Source organism: Pipistrellus hanaki, assembly GCF_964339955.1.
Source record: "Pipistrellus hanaki genome assembly, chromosome: 6".
In the NCBI taxonomy this organism is placed as follows: Eukaryota; Metazoa; Chordata; class Mammalia; order Chiroptera; family Vespertilionidae; genus Pipistrellus; species Pipistrellus hanaki.
Window position 1 is genome coordinate 21,913,499 of NC_140508.1, and position 20,839 is coordinate 21,934,337.

Sequence of the window (20,839 nt, forward strand, 5' to 3'; positions counted from 1 at the left end):
TACATGAAATTTCTAGGTTTCATTCTGTTATCTATTCAGTTTCATTCCACTGTAGTCAGAACAGAGACTTGATAAACTATATTCTTGAATTTTTTAAATTTGTCTCATGACTTAACAGATGATCTATCCCAGTGGTCGGCAATCTCATTAGTCAACAGAGGCAAATATCAACAGTACAATTGAAAATTATTTTGAGAGCCAAATTTTTTAAACTTAAACTTCTTCTAATGCCACTTCTTTGAAATAGACTCACCCAGGCCGTGGTATTTTGTGGAAGAGCCATACTCAAGGGTCCAAAGAGCCACATGTGGCTCATGAGCTGCAGTTTGTTGACCATGGATCTATCCTATATAATGTTCCTCATCCATTTGAGAAGGGTGTGCATTCTGCTGCTATTGCATGGAATGCTCGGTATGTTTCTTAAGTCCCATTAGTCTAAAGTGTTGCTCAAAAAACCTTGGGCTTCACATAGTCCTGGGCCAATTTGGGTTTGAATGGCATGAGGGACAGAGCCACCATATCTTATCATCGTCACTTCCCCAGTAGATTCTTTCTTACCTCAAATCAATTCAGAATGCAAAACCATTTCAATACTTTTACTCCTTTTTCTACTTTTTTTAAGTAAGCACATAGTTTATTTAACTTCTTGACAAGGGCTGCCCTTGAATGCAATAGAATACACAGTGGTGTAACCAGTCAAGAACAGTTTATTCACCACTGAAGCTCCATTGGGCACTGCACTTCTTTCTTGTAAAAAAAAGCTGCATGGAGATTATGATGGGCCTGTGGCAGTAGAAGAGATGAAGCTGGAGGATGGCTGGTAGAAATACAGAGAATTCCTGCTTTCCCATTAACTTAGTTGATATTAGCAGCTCTGACACAGTAGCCCCATGTAAGATGGCATTGCTTCAAGTGAAAAAGAGGGTGCTAATGGAAAAAGTGGATGGTGGAAAGGATGGGAGCAAAGAACGCTAACTGGAGAGAATAGAAAAACAAGTGATTTTCTTAGGCAGAGGTCGGTCTGCATGCCCCAGTCTCTGTCTGCCTAGCAATGGCCACCTGTATGAGACTGCCAGCATCTTGGTATTTCCATCTTTTTGTTATTCTTCTCCTTCACCATCTCCTCATCCTCACACCATGTTTTCTACTTCTTACCTTACCCCATGGCTGGACAAGTGGATTTGAGTGAAATCTATTGGGAGAAAAGCTAGACTAAGCTCTCTCATATACACACATACACACACACACACACACACACATGCACACACTGCTCATAGGTTATAATATGCCTTCAACATGTGCAGAGATCTACAAAAAGAATTTCAAGGCAAGTCTTTTTACATTTTTCCAGATCCCCTGATGCATACTCCTGCTTTATCCTAGCAATGAGGCATACTTGCATTGTTTTATGAAAGATGAAAAAGGCTGATGAGTCTTCTTCATTTCCTTCTACACGCAACATGGGAAAACAGCAACGCTATGCACTTCTCTTTCTCTTTCACTATGGATGAGGAAATAAAATATTTGCAAAGTTGAAAAAATTGAGAGGCAATAATTTAGCAGGCTAACCTTTCCCTATGGCAGTGCCAGCAGATCTTTCCAGCTTGCTAAGGGATTCAGAATTTGCAGAAGCTGAGAGTCCCAGAGCTGCTAGTGATCACTTTCCCAGGTTCCTGTAATTAGATGCAAAGGCTGACATTTGTAAGGTTGGTTGAATGCCTGGCTTTTAAAATTGGGCATTGGCAATGTGCCGGAGGCACCATAAACCACAGGATGGGCAACTTCCTGAGGGTTAATTTTACAAGATTTATTGGAAGAGGACCGTAAAATTATTTAACAGGTAAGTAATGTAAAGCCTTTGTTTCAAGAAAAAAATTACAATATATTCATAGTTTAGAATATAATGTGATATTTAAATTAAAAAATAATTTCTCATATAGGCTATGCCCTGGAACCCCAAAGATGTTACAGATGCATCAAAATGTACATGAAAAGGGAATTTGATAATAAAGTAGGAGCAGTACTGATATGATGCAGAGACGGATATGCAGGTACTTTCTATATTAACTCAGTCTTTACAAGTTAATGATGGTAGAACCAGTGACTTCAGGTGGAATGGTCTCTTCCATTCCAAGAAGAAGCTTGAGGAGAAGATGCAGTAGACGGAATAGGGACCAAAGACTAATCTAACCCTTATTGAGATTAGTCTTTGGGACTCACTTCTGAAGAATCCTCAGTTCAACTCATTTTTAATTCTAATAACGGAAAGTATATGTATTAATACTCTTCCCAATTACATATGAGAAAGCCTAGAACCGAGGTTCAAAGAAGAGTTTAGAGAGTAGACCATTCTGAATGATAATTTCATGTTCCTCTGATTGCAAAACACCATACCAGGGCATCTGTTTGCAATTCTCACAGGAACTAATTGGGTGTGGCTAGGCAAAAAAAAAAAAAAAAAAAAAAAAAAAAAAGGAGGGAGGTCTCCTCTTTTGCAGCCAGAAAAATACAAAGTTAGGACAAGTCTGACATCCAAAATGGCATCCAGCTCAAAGAGCCTATGATCTTAGAAACGAAAAAATGTGCAAACTTCCTCAGGGCTTTTAGCAACAAAAAAGCAAACATTAGACTTTTTTCCCTCTTCAAGCCAAGCAGCGGTGTAATTGTGATCTACACCCCAAGGTTTCCTAAAACGATGCATTAGCAAGCTATCTTACAGAGCCACATCTTAGTTTTGACCATAAAAATATGCTGTCTTACGATGTGGGATTTCAATTTTGAGACCATGAATAAATACAATTACTTTGTTTCTCTTATCACTGAAAGATTTTATGTACATACAGACAAAACAAAATGGTTTTATTCATAGGGCTTAGATAAACAGCTTGGAATTGCAGAAGCAAGGTGACTAGTGTTTAAGCAATAGGCTACAGTGCTTATTATGGCTAATGTAATGTAGAAAGCATAGAGTAATGTTACAAACAGGTTTCATTTTCAGACACCAAACTCATATGGGTGAGCTACAGGACACAGAGGTAGCTAAGAAGTAACAAGTGGCCTTCAGAGAAGCAGCAGAAGCAATCCCACAGAAAGCAAGGTGGTTCTCATGATAAGGGACTTCTGACTGGTGTCATTTGGAGCCCAACTAAAGCCTCTTTCAAAATAAATTACTTGTGGATTACAGCTCCAGTCTCTCGGTAGGGGGCATTTAGGAGGCAGCCAATAGATGTTGCTCTCTCATCAATGTTTCTATCTCTCTATCCCACTCACTTCCTCTTTCTCTAAAATCAATAAAAACATTTTTAAAAAGTAAATTACCTTTTAAATACTCTTCTAGAATCTAGTGATATAAGTGAATGAAACACTCAAAGCCTTCTACTCTCAAGAAGCTCAGATTCCAGAGGGAGAGTAAACACTAACAATAGTAGTAAAGGTAAATTTACTACTAGAAATAATAGTAACAATCATTCTTAAATGTTTATCTTTATGTATCTGATACCATGATAGACACTAACATATTATCTATTTTTTTAAATATATTTCTTTATTGATTTCAGAGAGGAAGGAAGAAAGAGAGAGAGACAGAAACATCAATGATGAGAGAGAATCATTGATTAACTGCCTCCCGCACGCCCCCCACTGGGGATGGAGCCAGGAACTCAGGCATCTGCCCTTGGCCTGAACTGAACCTGGGGCCCTTCAATCCATATGCTGATGCTCTATCCACTGGGCCAAGGCAACTAGGGCAATATATTATCTAATTTAATCTTACAACAAGCCCATGTGATGTGCATTGTTGTCCCATTTGACAACTGAGGTCACTGAAGTCTAGAGAGAGTAACTTGCCTGAGGACACAAAGCTAATAAGAAACGCCTCAGACTTTTGCATCTAGATCTATGGGACCCTGAATTTGATGCCCATAGTGATTCTGATATGTGCCCTCCTCCTTCGCTATTCCTTGTACTTTAAGAGAATCCCAATGAAACTATACTCAAAGATTCATCTCACACAATGAAAAAAGAAACATACATCACCACTCAGGCAAGCAGGACAAAGAATCATGAACCAAAGGTAGCCTTGAAGAGGCTTGAGAGAAACTGAGCAGCCAAAGAATAAAAATGAGAATTGTTTCATGATGATTAAAACTTAACAACAGAAAACCACTGAATCAAAGTTAAAATTTATACATTTAGATGTATAAATTTACCTAAATTAACTGCATATAAGCATTATTCATAATACATAAAAAGTATAAAAAACTCAAATATTAATTAACTGATGATGAATGAATAAATATGATATATCCATACAATGGAATATCAATAAAAAGAAATAAGTTAATGATGTATGCTACTACATAAATGACATCATATATATTAAAGAGCTAATATGATAATTAGACCAGACAGCAGAACGGCCTTCCATAATGACCTTCTAGAACACATGTGTCAAACACAAGGCCCGCGGGCCAAATCCAGCCCGCCAGGCCTTGCAATGTGGCCCGCACCGCGCTGTCATCACTGCACTCCGCTGTCAGTTTATGACATTGTCAGTTTATGACTGTTCAGTAAACCATTCGGCCCGCGATTTAGGCTGGATTTTAGATTTTGGCCCCTTCTCTGATTGAGTTTGACACCCCTATTCTAGAATGACCAGTGGGCAGGGCCAAGGGGCCTCGGAGCTGCAAGGCAGCAGGGGCTGCAAGGGCTGAGGTAGCCGGTGCTATGAAGGCCTACCCTTGCATGAATTTCATTCATTGGGCCTCTAGTTTTAAAATATTATATTACATGAAAGAGGGTAGTCACAAAAGAACACATATTTTATTATTCCATCTATAGAAAATATCTAAAACAGGAAAATACTGTATATAGTGAAGAAGATTACATTATTATTTGTCTAAAGAAGGGAAAGAGGGGCTAAGTAGTGACAGCTATTTAGGGGACTCTAAGAATTGACTACACTTTTCAGTGGATGAGAATTAATTTCCATGTATTTTCTCATTTTTCTCATCCAGATTTAAATTATCTTTTTTGTCTTGTTACACAATTATAAATATATGCATACTAAAGGCCCAGTGCATGAAATTTGTGCATGGGGTGGGGGGTGGCCCTGCAGCCCATGGGGGGGGGGGGTGTCCCTGCAGCCCAGCTTGTACCCTCTCTAATCTGGGACCCTTGAGGGATGCCCGTCTGCCCGTTTAGGCCCAATCCTAGTGGGATCAGGCCTAAACAGGCAGTTGGATATCCCTCTCACAATCCAGGATTGTTGGCTTCCAACTGCTTGCCTGCCTGCCTTCCTGATTTCCCCTAACCGCTTCTGCCTGCCAACCTGATCATCCTAACCACTCCCATGCCAGCCTGATTGATGTCTAACTGCTCCCCTGCCAGCCTGTTTGCTCCCAACTTCCCTCCTCTGCCAGCCTGGTCACCCCCAATTCCCTCTCCTGCAGGATTGATTGCCTCCAACTGCCCTCCCTTGCAGGCCTGGTCCCTCCCAACTGCCCTCCCCTGCTGGCCATCTTGTGGTGGCCATCTTGTGTCCACATAGGGGCAGGATCTTTGACCACATAGGGGAAGCTATTTTGATCTTGTGTTGGAGTGATAGTCAATCTGCATACTACTCTCTTATTAGATAGCATAGAGACCTGGTACATGGGTGGGGACCAACTAGTTTGCCCTGAAGTGTGTCCCAGATCAAGGTGGGGGTTCCCTTGGGGTATGGGGTGGCCTGGGCAAGGGGACTGTGGTGGTTTTCAGGCCAGCCAGGCCCTCTGGTGACCCAAGCAGAGGCCCTGATATCTGGAATTTATTTACCTTCTACAATTGAAACTTTGTATCCTGGAGTGGAGCCAAGCCTCCTGCTCACTCCATGGCTACTGCCATTTCTGTTTGGATTTGTTTACCTTCTATAATTGAAACTTTGTATTCTTGAGTGGAGGCCTGGGCCTACCAAAGTGTGTGAAAAGCTTAGCTTCCTCTGTTGCCAGGGAAACCCAAGCCTCCCTTCTGGTAGCCATCTTGGTTGGGTCATTTGCATACTCACTCTGGTTGGTTGGTGGGCGTGGTTGGTGGGCATGGCTGGTGGGTGTAGCACAGTGATGGTTAATTTGTATATTACTCTTTTATTAGGTAGGAAATAAAGAGAGATGATGTTTATTTGATTTTAAGGGTGAAGTTAAATAAATATATGTCAGCTCTCTTTAGAAAGAACTTCAAAAATAATTTTCACAGTTCTTAAAGAAGTTGGGTATATTTAGCTCTTTAGGACAATGATTTTCATGTCAAATTCTTTTTAGTTGATTCTATTTTAAGAACATACCTTGAAATGGGTTTGAAAGAAACTATATTGGTTACGGTAAAGCTAAGATACTGTAACAAAGAGGCTTCAAAATAGAGATGTTTAATAAATATAGATGCTTATTTTGCTCTATGGTAACAGTTTAAAAATGAGCATTCTGCTGTTAAGATAATTTGTTCCATTTTGTCACTTAACAGTCAGGAATCTACCATGATGTTAAGTGATTAAATTTCTTTCTTTAAGGCATTATTCTCATATTCTTACCTTTCCTGATTCCAGTAAAGGAAACACACAGGATGGTCACATACCTTATTTTAAGGTACCTGAACTTAAAGTAGCACTCATCACTTCAACCTCCCTTCCATCGGAGAGGAATTGGTCTTGTGACCAACCTCTCAACAAAGATTTGAAATTTGTTCTAGCTAGAACAGATGTGCCTGACTACAATTTTGTTATGTAGAAAGAGGGGGCACTGAATTATGACAGACTTTAAGATACCATACTATTATACTGGCCAAAACCCAGAACATTAATACCACCAAATGCTGACCAGAAGAATAGAAGAATAGAAACCCTCAGTCATTGCTGATGGGAATGCAAAATAGCGCAGCCACTTTAGAAGACAGTTTAGTGGTTTCTTATATAACTAAACATATTCTTACCACATGATTCAGAAATTGTACTCCTTGGTATTTACCCAAAGAAGTTGAAAATGTATTTCCACACAAAAACCTACATGTGGATGTTTTTTAGCAGCTTTTTCCTAATTACCAACATTTGGAAGCAACTAAAACATCCTCCGATAAATGAATGGATAAACTGAGGTACATCCAGACAATGGAATATTACTCAGCACTAAAAAAGTGAGCCATTTTTCCGAAACTGGTTTGGCTCAGCGGTAGAGCGTTGGTCTGCAGACTGAAAAGTCCCAGGTTCGATTCTGGTCAAGGGCATGTACATTGGTTGCGGGCACATCCCCAGTAGGGGGTGTGCAAGAGGCAGCTGGTGGATGTTTCTCTCTCATCAATGTTTCTAGCTCTCTATCTCTCTCCCTTCCTCTCTATAAGAAAAATCGATAAAATATAAAAATTAAAAAAAAAGTGAGCCATCAAGCCATAAAATGACATGGATGAATTTGAAATGCATCTTCCTATATGAAAGAAGCCAGTCTGAAAAGACTGTGATTTCAACCATCTGACATTATACAAAAGTCAAAACCATAAAGACATAAAAATATCCATGTTTGCCAGGGGTTGGATAGGTGAGAGATGAATAGGCAATGTAGAGGATTTTTAGGATGGTGAAAATACTTTGTATATTATAATGGCACATACATGTCATTACCCATAGAATTTATACGGAGAGCAAACCCTAAGGTAGACTATAGACTCTGAGTGATTATGGTATGTTAATGTAAGTTCATCTTTTATAACAAATACACAACTTTGGTGCCTGGTGTTGATAATGGGGGAAGCTACACATGTGTGTTTCAGCAGGATCAGCTTTTAAAACAATATTCAAATATGATATAACTGTAATGGCTTTGGTCCTAGCACTGTATTTTCCCAAAGAGTAATAAGTTTACACTCATTCTAATGTTTCTTTGCTTTCAAAGCCAGCAATTAACTCAGGGATTGCCAAGAACAATAATGCTTCATATAGTGGGAATAACATGATCAGGGCAAAAAAAAAAAAAAAAAAAAAAAAAAAGAAGAATGTCAGAGAAGGGAATTTATGAGAGAAAAAAAAAAAAGAGCCATCATTAGACCACCTGAAAGGAAGTTTTCAAAGCAAATGGAAATATCAAAGGGAAGAGAAGAAAGCAAGAGGGAGGGGAGAGCTGTCAGGGGGATGAAAGAGAGGGGCACACATTTTTGTCGATTTCGCTCTGGTTTCCAAATGTATTACATAAGGTAAGTCTTCCAGCGAGCCCAGAATTGCACGGCAATAGTTGTCACACCCTCTGAAATCTGTCAGTGTTTAAAGCTCACACGGGGCATGCCCTCAGCATTGCCGTTGGAGAATGCGTTGGTTTCTTTCCAAGTCATGTCTGTGAATTTAGACAGATGTAGTGATAAAAATATTGGCCAAGTAGGTATAAGGTTAACAAAACATCGCGTTGGTCTCCTTTTTACCGGTTAGAAGCAGAAGAGAAAACCTGAATGCAAATGAGGGAGTCCATGAGAAAGCTATGTCCTGGCAGCATTTCATAGAAAGCAGAGGGGTACTAAGTGACTTCATAGAAACATGCCTTCCATGTTGATAACAGAAATGGAATGAATGAATATGGGAGCTGAATTCACCTGGGTTATGCTGTACTTAATTTTTTTTCCTGCAAATTTCCAGCCAATATCTCAATGTCTGAAATTTGTTCTTCTCTGAGAACTCTGCCTCATACCTGGAAAGCAAGATTCAAGATTTCTCATTTCCTCCATAGAGAATATTTCCCCAGCTACTCTAGGGACACGCTTTTCCACCTGGGCTTCATTTCTGTGAACTATATGGACTCTCATAAAACGGACTGAACTTATTTTTGCTGTGCACTTCTCTGTAAAAATTCCATTCCGATGCATCACGTCTAGCCTCCTTTGTTACACTTATTAGCACCACGGTGTCCAATCCTGGCTCAGAGGGCAGAGGCACACACAGGATCTGAAATGTCCATCAGCGAAGTTCAGGCCTCTCCCTGGGAGACTGGCTTAGCGGCCCATCCAAGTCTTTAACAGGAATCTGGGAGTTAAGAGCCCCTTTAAGCCTCATCTGGATCTATTTTTCCCAAAGTAGCACAGGCCTCTCTTTGGTATTTTACCAAACGTGGCTTTTCGTCCTGAGTGCAAGCAGGCGGTCGGCTGCCCTGTGGACCCATCCTGGAAACATTACTCTGGCGCAGCAGCAGAGGCTGTAGCTGCAAGTTGAATGAAAAGCCAGGATCCTGCTCTGGGGAACTTCAAAGTGGGCACACCTGCTCCTATTGTGTTTCTCCCTTAAACCCAGTGGAGTCTCCAGGCAGATATTCCTCTGTCTCTGTCTTGCAAGAAGGCACAGCTGCTTTTGCTGCCCTCAGGTCTAGTCTTCCACAGGTTGAGGAAGGCGGGAGAGGCTGGGCGAGAAACTGGCTTCCATCCTAGTCACCAGCACCCCCAAAGGGCTGGTGTGCGCCTGATCCTCCGGTCATGCTTTGACTCTGGGGATGGTGCCGGAGTTTCCATGAAATGGGAATGTTTCCTCTTGAAACTGCCCTGGCATAAGATCGTGTTGGCAATTAAATGAACAAACACCTTCAAAAGATGACACCACCACAGTTAAAATGTTGTTATAGGAGAACTACAATTACATTGGGTTAGTGGGTTATAGACCTAAAAGGGAAGGTGAATCCAAAGCAAATAGTGTCTGAGAAATGACAGCAGGTGGGGAGGTGGGCTGGCATGAGGAGGGTCAGGAGGGGCCTCAGGACACCATGTACCTCCCTGACTGCCCATCCGCCTGTGGGCTGTAAGAAACAGCAAAGCTTTCTTAAATGACCTTAAATGCTGTATTCACTTGGCTCACAAGTTCTCAGGTTTTTATCTTGTCCAGGTGAATACTGCCATGCCTACATACCATTTCCAGTTTGAGGATTTTTTGAAGAAGTACACTTGTGTTTTTTTGTTTTGTTTGTTTGTCTTTTTCTAAAATAGACACATTGGCCCGTTAAGGAGATACTAACTGGTAGCTTTCTCTACCTGTTATTTTGTCAATGAATCATTATTTTTTAAAAATTTATCCTTATTGTTAAAAGTATTACAGATCTCCCTCTTTTTATCCCATTGATCCTCTCTATCCTACACCCCTCCCAGGCCATCACCACACTATTGTCTGTGTCCATGGGCTATGCATATATGCATATAAGTTCCCTGGGTTAATCCCCAGCCTTCCCTCTGGAATGCATCAGTCTGTGCCATGCTTCCATGTCTCTGGATCTGTCTTGTTCATCAGTGTATATTTAGTTAGCTAACAATCGGGTTATAATCATTACTTTTGTCCTAAAACAACAAATATTTGCTGAGCTTCTGCTAGGGCCACAATGCTAGGCACAAAATATGCACAAGTGAATCTCTGCTGATTCAAGAATCCAAATTGGCTGTGAAAACAGGATATATAAACAGAATGCTATGGAGCAATATGAGGGAGCAGTTATCAATTGTACAAATTACAAATGCTGAAAGATTTCCAGTGTTATAATGACCACCAAAAGTTGGTACATTCAAGGAAGACCTCTCAGATATCAAGGTTCAATCTGTATAAGCACGTATGATGTGTTTTTGTTTGGGAGCTGGAGTACAGATCAGAATAAAGTGGTGGCGGTAATAGTATGTGTGAGTTTGGTGCATGAGTGTGTGAGTGAGATAAGAAGAGATTTAGGGTTGTATATGCCATGTTCTGCAATTTATCAGCTCATCTGTGGATAACAGCTCATCTGTGGGTATACTCAAAGAGTGGATGCCAAGAAATATTTCAAACTATATTATGGCTATGGCCAGTTTGGCTCAGTACATAGAGTATCAGCCTGCAAATGAAAGGGTCCCAGATTCAATTCCAGTCAAGGGAATGTACCTCAGTTTCAGGGTCCTCCCTGGCCCAGGCCCTGGTAGAGGTGCCTGCATGAAGCAACCAATCATGTTTCTCTCACACTGACGTTTCCCTCTGTCTGTCCCTCTCTCTTTCACTCTCTCTCTAAAATCAATGGAATGATATCCTCAGGTGACAATTAAAAAAACAAACACATAAACTATATTATGGAGAAAACATTGTCCTGAAAATGTTTGAGGGAATAATAATTTATATGGCCAAATATATGATAAAATTATACAAACTAAATACCCTTTTTAAAAATGCAAAGCAGGAATACATATAAAATTTTTGGCATTCCAATCTACATCCTGGAGAGGAGATTTCATTTTCCCACTTCATAAAATTTGAGAGTACTGATACACAAAAATGCCCATTGTTTGTCTAGAACGAGTGAACATTCACCAGAAAGTAATGGAATATAATCAAATTCTTCTGAGGAGATGGAAAACATGCACCAAGCAGTGTTTTTCAAAAATTAATCTAGCGAGCCTTAGATTGTGGAAGAAGGGCTGGAACCAGGAGACTTTTCCGAATATTTGCTCTAAATCCATCCCATCATGACTAACAAAGTGTTGGGAATTTTTTGTTTGCTTGCTTTTCAGAAATTTTCTTTTTAGCTGTGGACTACATTCAGTTAAAAAAATTAAATTAAAAATTTGGGGGTGACAATATTTAATAAGATTATATAGGTTTCAAGTGTACAACTTGATGATAATTGGATAAAGAAAATGCGGTATATAGTAGGTTTGCAGTTGTGAGTATGCGAAACAGAGTTCATTCTTGTAGTAGTATTTTAAAATTATTTTATTATTTTCCATATAAAAACTGCAATCCTACTTTTGCCAAAGCCTACGTATACTATGGACTACTTTCTTTAAATAAATATTATTCAAAATCCTAATAAGTAAAAATAAAAGTGAAGCTGATCTGGATAATGGAGACAAAACAGGAGTTCTACATAAGAGCTGCTCTGCAGTATGTGGTGCCAGAAGGAAATCTAGAATCTTCGCAAGGTGCAGAGGAAATACTTTTCAGCTTGCAAAAATGCTATCATGTCCACAAACTAAAGAGAACTGAAGTAATCGGAAAGTTAGTAGAACAGGATCTCGTGGAATTAAAAATAAACTCTGGGGCTAACCAAAGAAGGAACCCCTTTCATTTAGGGATTAAAATGAAACAAAAGCCATGCTAGATTTGGTTTAGTTCTTAATATTCTCTTTTGAGCCTCTAAGGTTCATGTCCTTCCCCATTTTTTATTTTTTTTATTTTCCTATTTTCTTGTTCTGCCACTTTACCTTTTGAAATTTCTTGCACGTTGTGAGAGATTCTCAAAGATGAAACAGACATCAAGAATTGGATAGGTAATAAAAATAGAAAATGATGTACATATTATTGTTTTTGGTAGTTTGACTTTTGTTTGTTTTTGTCAAGGAAAATCAAGATTGTTGTGAAGAACATTCTCAAAATGAGAAACATTTCTGCAATGGAGTCAGATTTGACTATAGATAAGGTGAAATGAAGATGTTGGGTCTTGATCAGATAGACCTTTACACATAATGCTTCTTTCCTTCCGTTAAGCAAGTATTTAGGAGTTCTAACTGTGAGGCAGAAAGAATGGCCATAATGGGAATAATGCTCCCACATTGGGCTTCCACAAACTCAGTCTGCACAAACTCAGTCTGCACAAACTCAGTCTGCACAAACTCAGTCTGCAGTGAAATACAGACCGGGGGGGGGGGGGGGGGGGGGGAAGGCATGCCTTAAATTATTAAATAGTGTGACCAAACCCTCCCCCATTCAGCTTAATTCAGGCCAACAGTTTCCATTTTATTCTCACTGAAATCTTCAAAAGAAATACCAGATTAAGAAGAATTAAGTCTCCCAGCTCTGACTTAAATCTAGGCATCCCATTCCTATAGTAATGAATTTAAACTATTTCTTTATATTTGTACTCATTTTATTTCCCAGATAAGAGTCTCCTTCTAAGAAGCTTGAGCTCAGAAAAGTGGTAATCTATTCTGCTTGATCTGAAAACCCTACAATGATAAATAAACCCCATTTTACCTTAAAATTGTAAGCCAGATTTATTAACAAGCTGAGAAAAACAATTAGGAAAACATCAGTGTAGTGGAAGGATATTTGAGAGCTTTAGGCGAGTGAGAACAAATGGTATAAACACAGATGCTTCTACCTGTAAGTGAAGCAGTCACTACTTAAAACAACCCATCAATACCAAAACAATTTATCTGCAGTTTATTAAAGCTGTTATTTTTTATTAACAGTCACCTCTTTGGATTTTTAAAATATAAATATACAGATATATGCAGGTATTTGCCTTTTAATGTCTGTTATTTTGCAATTCACAACAAAATAATGATAATGCAAGGTTGTATAGGCACTATGATTCATCTAAGAGAAAATCCTGACTTTATTGAAAAGATAAGAAAACATTTTCAGAGGTCAAATCCTATTATAGAAAAATGTTTTGTTTAACAAAAGACATTGAGCCACAGTTTATGTAATCATTACATAGGGTATCTAACACAACATTCAAGAGCACAATAGGACAGATAAATAGCCTCTCAAGATTCCTCAGTGAGATTTGCCCTTCATTTTGAGTCTCTTTATATCACAGCAAACTATACCCATCAAGAATCTCTTATTTTTTCTGTTAATCTCACCTTTAACGAGAAAATAAAGAAATAGAAACAGTATCAAAAGCTAGATCACTTACCATAAATGCCTGTTGAAATGCAGGGGAATGCCTGTGAATAAACCACAAAAAAAATAGTGGTAAATTTTAAAGATACAGCTCTGCCCAATCCCAACACCATTTATTTCAAATTCTCTGTTGCTTGATAAAGGGATGCCCTCACAGACTCAAGGTGCTGACACCCCCTCAGTTCAGGTAGGAGACATGGAAACAGGCACATTAGGTTCACTGAAAACTTTTTCTTACCACAGCATTCATCTCAGCTCACAAGAGCCAACTGTTGAATTTTCAGTAATCTTGTGAACCAATTGCTAAACACAGTTATTAATGAGAAATTAAATTACATAAACTGTTCATGAAATAAATTATATCCAAAAAAGACTCAGAAATCATCTCATCACTTCTTACTTTGGCACATCTTACTATTGCCCCTGCTCTTAAGATTACTATGCCCATCCTATGTGAATGGTGGAAGTACTAGGTAATGGTGTGCTACTGAGCATTGTGACCCTGCTCCCTATTAAGTGATATGCTGATGGCTTACAATCTGAAAATATCAATCAACTTTCATGTTGGACTATACTTTGTGGGTCAATTGAAATTATCGGTTGGCTATAGGTACAAAATTTTGATAAAATTTAATAAAAGTATTATTGAAGAATCAATAAACTATACAAAATGTATAATTAAATGTATTACACATAATTTATTCTTATACTCATGTGATACACATTCTTTTTATCAGTAAAATTTAAAAAATAAAATTATATACACACATACTCATTTTTTAAGTCAGTTTTTAAACTTTTACTGGCATACCACTGCTTGTACCATATGCCAAGGACTAAATATTTTTCCAAATTAGGTTATAGGAGAGGAGCCTCATGGTGGGGTTAGTGCTTGTGTAGCATCCCAAGCTTTTCATCACATGATGATACATATGATATAATGTGAAGAAGGCGGTCTGCAAACCAGGAGCAGGAGACCCTCCCTCACCAAACACCAGATTGTCTGGCACCTTGATCTTGTACTTCCCAGCCTCTAGAACTGTGGGAAATAAATATCCCTTATTTAAGCCAGGCTGTCTATGGAAAATTTTTAAGCAGCCCTCTAAATTAGACTTTCTAACAGTAGAATGTGACCTGAGCATGGCAAATTCCTCTGTCAGTGTACCTTTGTGTGAAGTTAATCAAGCTGTTTTCATCCTCTGGGCTTTCTATTTTCAACTGAAATTAAAGATGATAACATCCATTATATAGAAATGTGCTGTGGGAATTAATAACAAAATCTAATACTGCAGTTGCTGTTGACTGCAATAATCAGCATTATTATTGAGCTCCATAATAATGAAACATCTGTTGTTGTTTTTTATATTTTTTAGTTACATATATACTACATTATATTTTCCTTAATATTTTTAGAGGATGTATGCTTATTCTCTTTTCATTGATGCTCTATTTTAAAAGACACAATGTGCATGATTTTGTTTTAGAGAGAATAATAATTGACTCTGTTAAGTTAACCTATGTGACTGAAAAATTACAGGGTTGTTTTTTCCCCCTGTTTCTTTACTAGTACATACTTATATTTCTATCAAGAAAATAAGATAGTGTATGGAATGATGTGGGAGCTATTTTAGAATGAATTAAAGAGCTAATTCTTTGAGTCCTTGATTTTTTGAAGTGCCAATAAAATCTGAAGAATGTTCTTGAATGACTCAATCCATTCAATGAATTAGAACCAGGAAAAGAGGGTATGAAGTGAATGCCCCTGAAAATGTTTATGTCTCTTTACAGGCGTTCACCAGGACTATCAACACGTTTTATTCTCAGTGAAAAATCACCTGCAAGCTACTGTAAGCAAATTGTTACTAACCATGAGTGTTCAGAGAAACAAAATAGCCTACTTAAAAATATAAAGTAGGGAGGAGTTAGGGTCATCTCTTGAATGTGTGCTAAGCTCACTCAGGTTCCAATGTGTCTTTTAAATGAAGTAGAGAGGTGAGTTTTGGTGCTCATGCTCAGGAATTTCATGGGAGGGAACTAAACACAAAAATATCACCCATCTTGTGCTTGCAGTACAGAAAGAGATAGGTCTCAGAACTGCTGCCTGGAGCCATCAAACGAGAGTTAGAAGATACTACACTGTTCTCAGCAAGTGCACTTTCCCTCCCACCTGGGCACCCTTTCAGTTCATGAGTATGAGGGTCTATGGGAGAATTCAGATGAGGGAGCAATATGGAGTATCTGTCTGACAAGTAATCTTGATTAATGTGAATTCCTATGGTGGACATGTGATGCCTGCCAGACTCCACTTCATGGTGGAATGTGTTGCCCTAGAGCAGTGTTTCCCAAAGTGTGGTACGCGTACCCCCAGGGGTACGGGAAGAGTTTGGTGGGGGTATGCGTTGCACCGGAGTTTGGTGGTGATATGCACTGCACTGTGCTTAGCTGCGCCTAATTCTACGTTCTTATGAGTATGAGGGGTACTCAGGTTTACGAACATTATAGAAGGGTACACATATGTCAAAAGTTTGGGAAACACTGCCTAGAGCAAGGCTTCCCATCCTTGGCATAACTGATATTTTGGAACAGATAAGTATTTATGGTTGGAGGCTGTCTTGTGCTTTTTGAGATGTTTAGCAGCATCTTTAGATTCTATCCATTTGGTGCCAGTAGCATGCCCCACTCATGACAAGCAAAAATATTTACAGACATTGTTAAATGTCCCCCAAGGGGCAAAGTCACCACAGATTGAGGACCACGTCCCTCTAATCTAGAGCCTAGACCCTAGCAGTGCCATCAGGGATGGCCTTTTCAAACATTTCCTGAGATTTAAAGGTCACTCAAGGTCATGTTCCTTCCCAAAACAATCCATCTCCAATAACTAATCAATTCAGAAGATAAACGTTTTGGCTCATCTTGGCACATTTCAGTGATGGGCCCTGCCTGCTTCCCTGTGCACACTCTTGCTTCCTCCCCTTCTCTTCTCCAGGTATGGATCCCAAGGGCACACCTTAATAACCATCCTGTACTCTAAACTGTCTCAGAATCGGCTTCTTGGGGAAATAACTTGAGTTAACACCCTTCTACTTCCCTGTTAGGCTCAGTCTTATGAATTGTTCTACCCTCAGACCTATCAGAAGAGAGCACACACTGAACAATTAATGGCAACTTTGCCTCAGCTCTCAGCTCTGTCTTGGAATCAATCATGCAACTTAAAAATTGAGTCTGAATGTACCAACTGCCTTGTCTATTTTAACAAGGACAAATAGCTTCATCTGAAAATGACACTGTTGCCTTGAATATGAAGGCAAACAGATGTTTAATGGAGGATAACGTTGGTAATAGTATTGAATTAATTCAAACAAAAAGGCAGAGATGAAGCAGAGGTGGAAATACAATATCATGGAAAATATTTTGTGTAAAACAACTTTACATATAATTCATCCAAACTAAATGTCCTTCATTAATCATTTGTTATTACTCAAGGGAGAAAGAGAGAAAGATTGAGGCTAAAAAAGAATGAGCAACTAAGCTCATTTTATGGCACACAGTCTGTGCTCTTGGTCATAATAGATTTCTGATGGAGCCACCAGGAGTGTGTAGCATGAGATTTCTTTATTTTAAAACTATACTTAGAACCTCCCACAAAAGTTCTCTCCTGCAGAAGAATGATAGATTGTACAAATACTCAGCCAGTTTTGCCTGTATTAAGTGTACAGATATCAGCAGTCACCTGTAGGACCTGGAGAATGACATCAGCAACTTAATTTATAAGGCTCTAGATTCTTCTTCCAGCAAGACCAAAAAGCAAGCAGTCTCTGTACTAAGCGAGTCTGAGCATATAGCCATCAGAAACCTGCTTGGTAGCACTTGGTTGTTACCCGATTTTCCCCCAAAATCAGTATGCATTTTCTCTCTTGGGGGGACAAAACATTTGACTTAAAGAGTGAAAAAGGATTTTTCTTTTGTGAAGTTACAGATTGGGAAAATGTTTCCTTATTCCAGCATGTGCATTCCAAGTAAAAACACAAATCCTTTAGGCTGTATACTATGTCTCCCATCCACTTTCATGCCTGTCTCCACTTATCCCATTTCAGTAATTTGAGGGCAAGGAAGATATCCTTCAGCCTCTTTGTCTTGATCTTAACAGTTCCTCAAAACCAAGGCAATCCAACAGCATGGCCTTTACTTGTTTTTCTGTGACCCTGTATTCTAGGTCCATACATTCCTGCAAAGTGGGAATTTCTCCCTTTCCTCCTCACCCATGGTCATTACCATCCACCCATTGCTTATGCAGCAGACTTGTGATCTGAGTAGGACTGACTCCACCCTCAAGTTCATAGGAAATGTGCTGATTGACCTAAGTAAGCAACACACATTCCACTTAGCCACTAGAATAGAGAGATGGGGAATTCTGACATCATTGAGCTGTTGTTATAAACTAACTGTAAAGTGGTCCCAACTTCTAGAATCTTTCAATTGCTAAGCCAAAACTTCTTTGTTGTGTAGCCAGTTTTAGTTAGATCTTCCATTACTTAAAAGCAAAAGCATGCTATCTATGTATATTTTATTTAAGCGATTTTAATTATAATATATATCACATTTCACTAAATTGAAGAAGCTCTTGATTGCCAAAACAAAAAAACCACATTATTTTCTTGAAGTTTTATAAGTTAAATATAATAAATGTTTTCTTATCCTTTAGAATTTTTAGTGTGTCCTTACTAAAATTGATATTTTGGATTTACTTACATAATTTTTAAAGTCACATCTTACTGCATATATAAAACAGAGATAAATTGGTTAAATATCCCTAAAAATTCCTCACATTCAGAGTGCAGTATTTCTGAATCCCATTTCAAAGCAGAATCATTGATCGAAATTTTCCAGAGTTCTATCCTGTGCTCTCAGGAATGGTGGTGATGGCCCAGTCCTTCAGGAATGCCTCACTGTTAACTCTGAACTTTCCTTCCAAGCCTCTAGCATGACCCTCTCTCTAAAGTTGAAGCTGATTCCTTCTTCATTGCCAGTACATTTTTTTCAGACAGCACCCAAGACACACACCTCCTCCTCAAATGGCCCCACTTGGTTAATATTTTGGTTGAAAATCAGACACAGGGGTCAATTGTCTAAAAATGACAACAAGCGAACCTCATCACAGCTATGCTGGACTATAAAATATCTCAGATTTCCAATAAGTTAGAGTATGAGAAAATTGGCATCAGTAATATTCAGGATACCATCCTTTGTCTTTAGATGTTTGATTATCAGCATAGTGGGCTGTGCCATATTTCCCTTATCCAGAATGCAGAGTAGTTGAATATTTCTCAAAGTGTGATATGCCTAACTCTAAGAGTATGCTTTGTCCAATTCAATGTAATACATACATATTATTTTGACATACTACATTATTTTCCCCAAGTCTTCACCTCTTTTCACCTAACCCTTTGCTATGTGATATTGCATAAGAGAGGATGCAGTTTCCTTGTCCCACTGATGATGGATATGATGTAGTTTGGCCAATTGGATAATTATAGACATGACATTCAGGCTTGTACTCTTGCCTTTGGAGGAAACTCATGAGTAGAACATGCTTCATATAGCTACTGGTCCAGAGATGCTCAGAGGCAGGTAGAGCAGACCAACTGAAACCAGCCAACCAACCCACTGGCATGCAGCAAGGAAGACATGCTTATTACTGTATCTCACTAAGTTCTGGAGGTATGCTTGTTACACAGCATGGCTATGAGTGATAATACCAATATTCTAAAACTGTGTTATTATAATGTATTACAACAAGGATAATGGTTTCCCATGTAGGGTGGCACTATGAAGTTTTCTTTCAAAATAAAAATGCTTAAAAAGTCTATTACAATATCAGATAGTTTTAAGGTGGAATTAAAATGCTTAAAATTAAATAAATACTTATGCAATAAATAATATTAAATTTTTAAAAATGATCAAATTAAAAACAGCATTGATTTTTTTTAAAATATTGAATTAGAAGGCACGAGACCAGGTTCACTCACTAGCTATAAATATGACAACCAATAGTATACTCCCTTCAGTGCCTCAGTTTCCCCATCTATAAAGGATCAGAGTTGGACCAGATGGCTTAATCAGCTATGGTGCTATAAATCTGCCTGATATCCTTCTCTAAGGTAACAAAGAGACAGGCAATTTTATAGCACCCTGAATTCCTCATGGTGTTTGGATGTGGTAGGTGGTAGTGTGACAACAACAATAACTGTCACTCTTGAATTACCACACTGTGCTGAGCACTTGGCTGAGAGCTCTATGTATATTATCTGATTTGTTGTCATGAAAAATCCTGTGATAAAGAACATATTATCCCCCTTGTTTAACATGAATAAGAGTAAAGCTAAAAAGAAAGCTAACTTGCTCAAAGTCACAGAAAGAAATGCTAACTAAAAAATTCCTTTATTATTATATGTAAGCAATCATTGATCCCATTTTTGCCTTTAGTATTTCATTATACAAATAAGACATGAATAAATTATCAGACCATTCAATGGGACAGGTGTAGACAGAGCCATGCCCCTCCCTTCCTCTGAGTTAACTAGCATAACCTTCTCCCAGGCCATTATGGTTTTTAGTATGGTAGCATCATACCACCCCAGGCATTTGCACTATAAAGGCTGAGTAAAACTGCATCTTTTTGTTGATCTCAATCCTCTAATCACTTCCCATCACACTTTAATAACATTTAAATTCAGAAGCTCCAAGTTCCCAATAATATGGCTTCCCTCTGCCTTTCTTCATTTCCACTTTTTCTCTTTTTTACAGAGTCCTAGCCACACTGGCCTCATTTTGTTCTTCAAACACATAAAGCACAATCCTGCTTCAGAGCCCTGGCCTTCCTGCCCCTCTGCTTGACAGTCTTCCTTTTAGATCTCTGATCAGGTGTCCCCTCCTCAGAGAGACTCTCTCCTGCCTGCAGCCAAATCACTCTCTACCCTCTTAGGCTGTGTGGCATCCATTTAGGACTCCTCTCACCACAAACACACAGATGGTTGCTTGTTCATCATCTCAACTTCAGTTTCCCCCACTGGTATGCAAACTCCCAGGAAGAATTCTGTCTTATTTATTGTTGTACCACCTGCACCTGGAAAGGGGCCTGGAACTCAATCAATAGCTGGCAAACTACTTGATTAACAATTGATTTCTATGGCATATGCAACCATAGTCAAA

The 20,839-nt window shown here is 38.8% G+C and overlaps 1 protein-coding gene across 1 annotated transcript in view; it reads right to left on the reverse strand.

Moving 5' to 3' along the window:
• MACROD2 (mono-ADP ribosylhydrolase 2) overlaps window positions 1–20,839 on the reverse strand; it is a 1,842,294-nt gene that overhangs the window by 564,026 nt on the left and 1,257,429 nt on the right. The window contains exon 7 of the mRNA XM_084887643.1: window positions 13,644–13,674. Coding sequence (XP_084743769.1) covers window positions 13,644–13,674 — 31 coding nt within the window. The remainder of the gene's footprint in view (window positions 1–13,643; window positions 13,675–20,839) is intronic.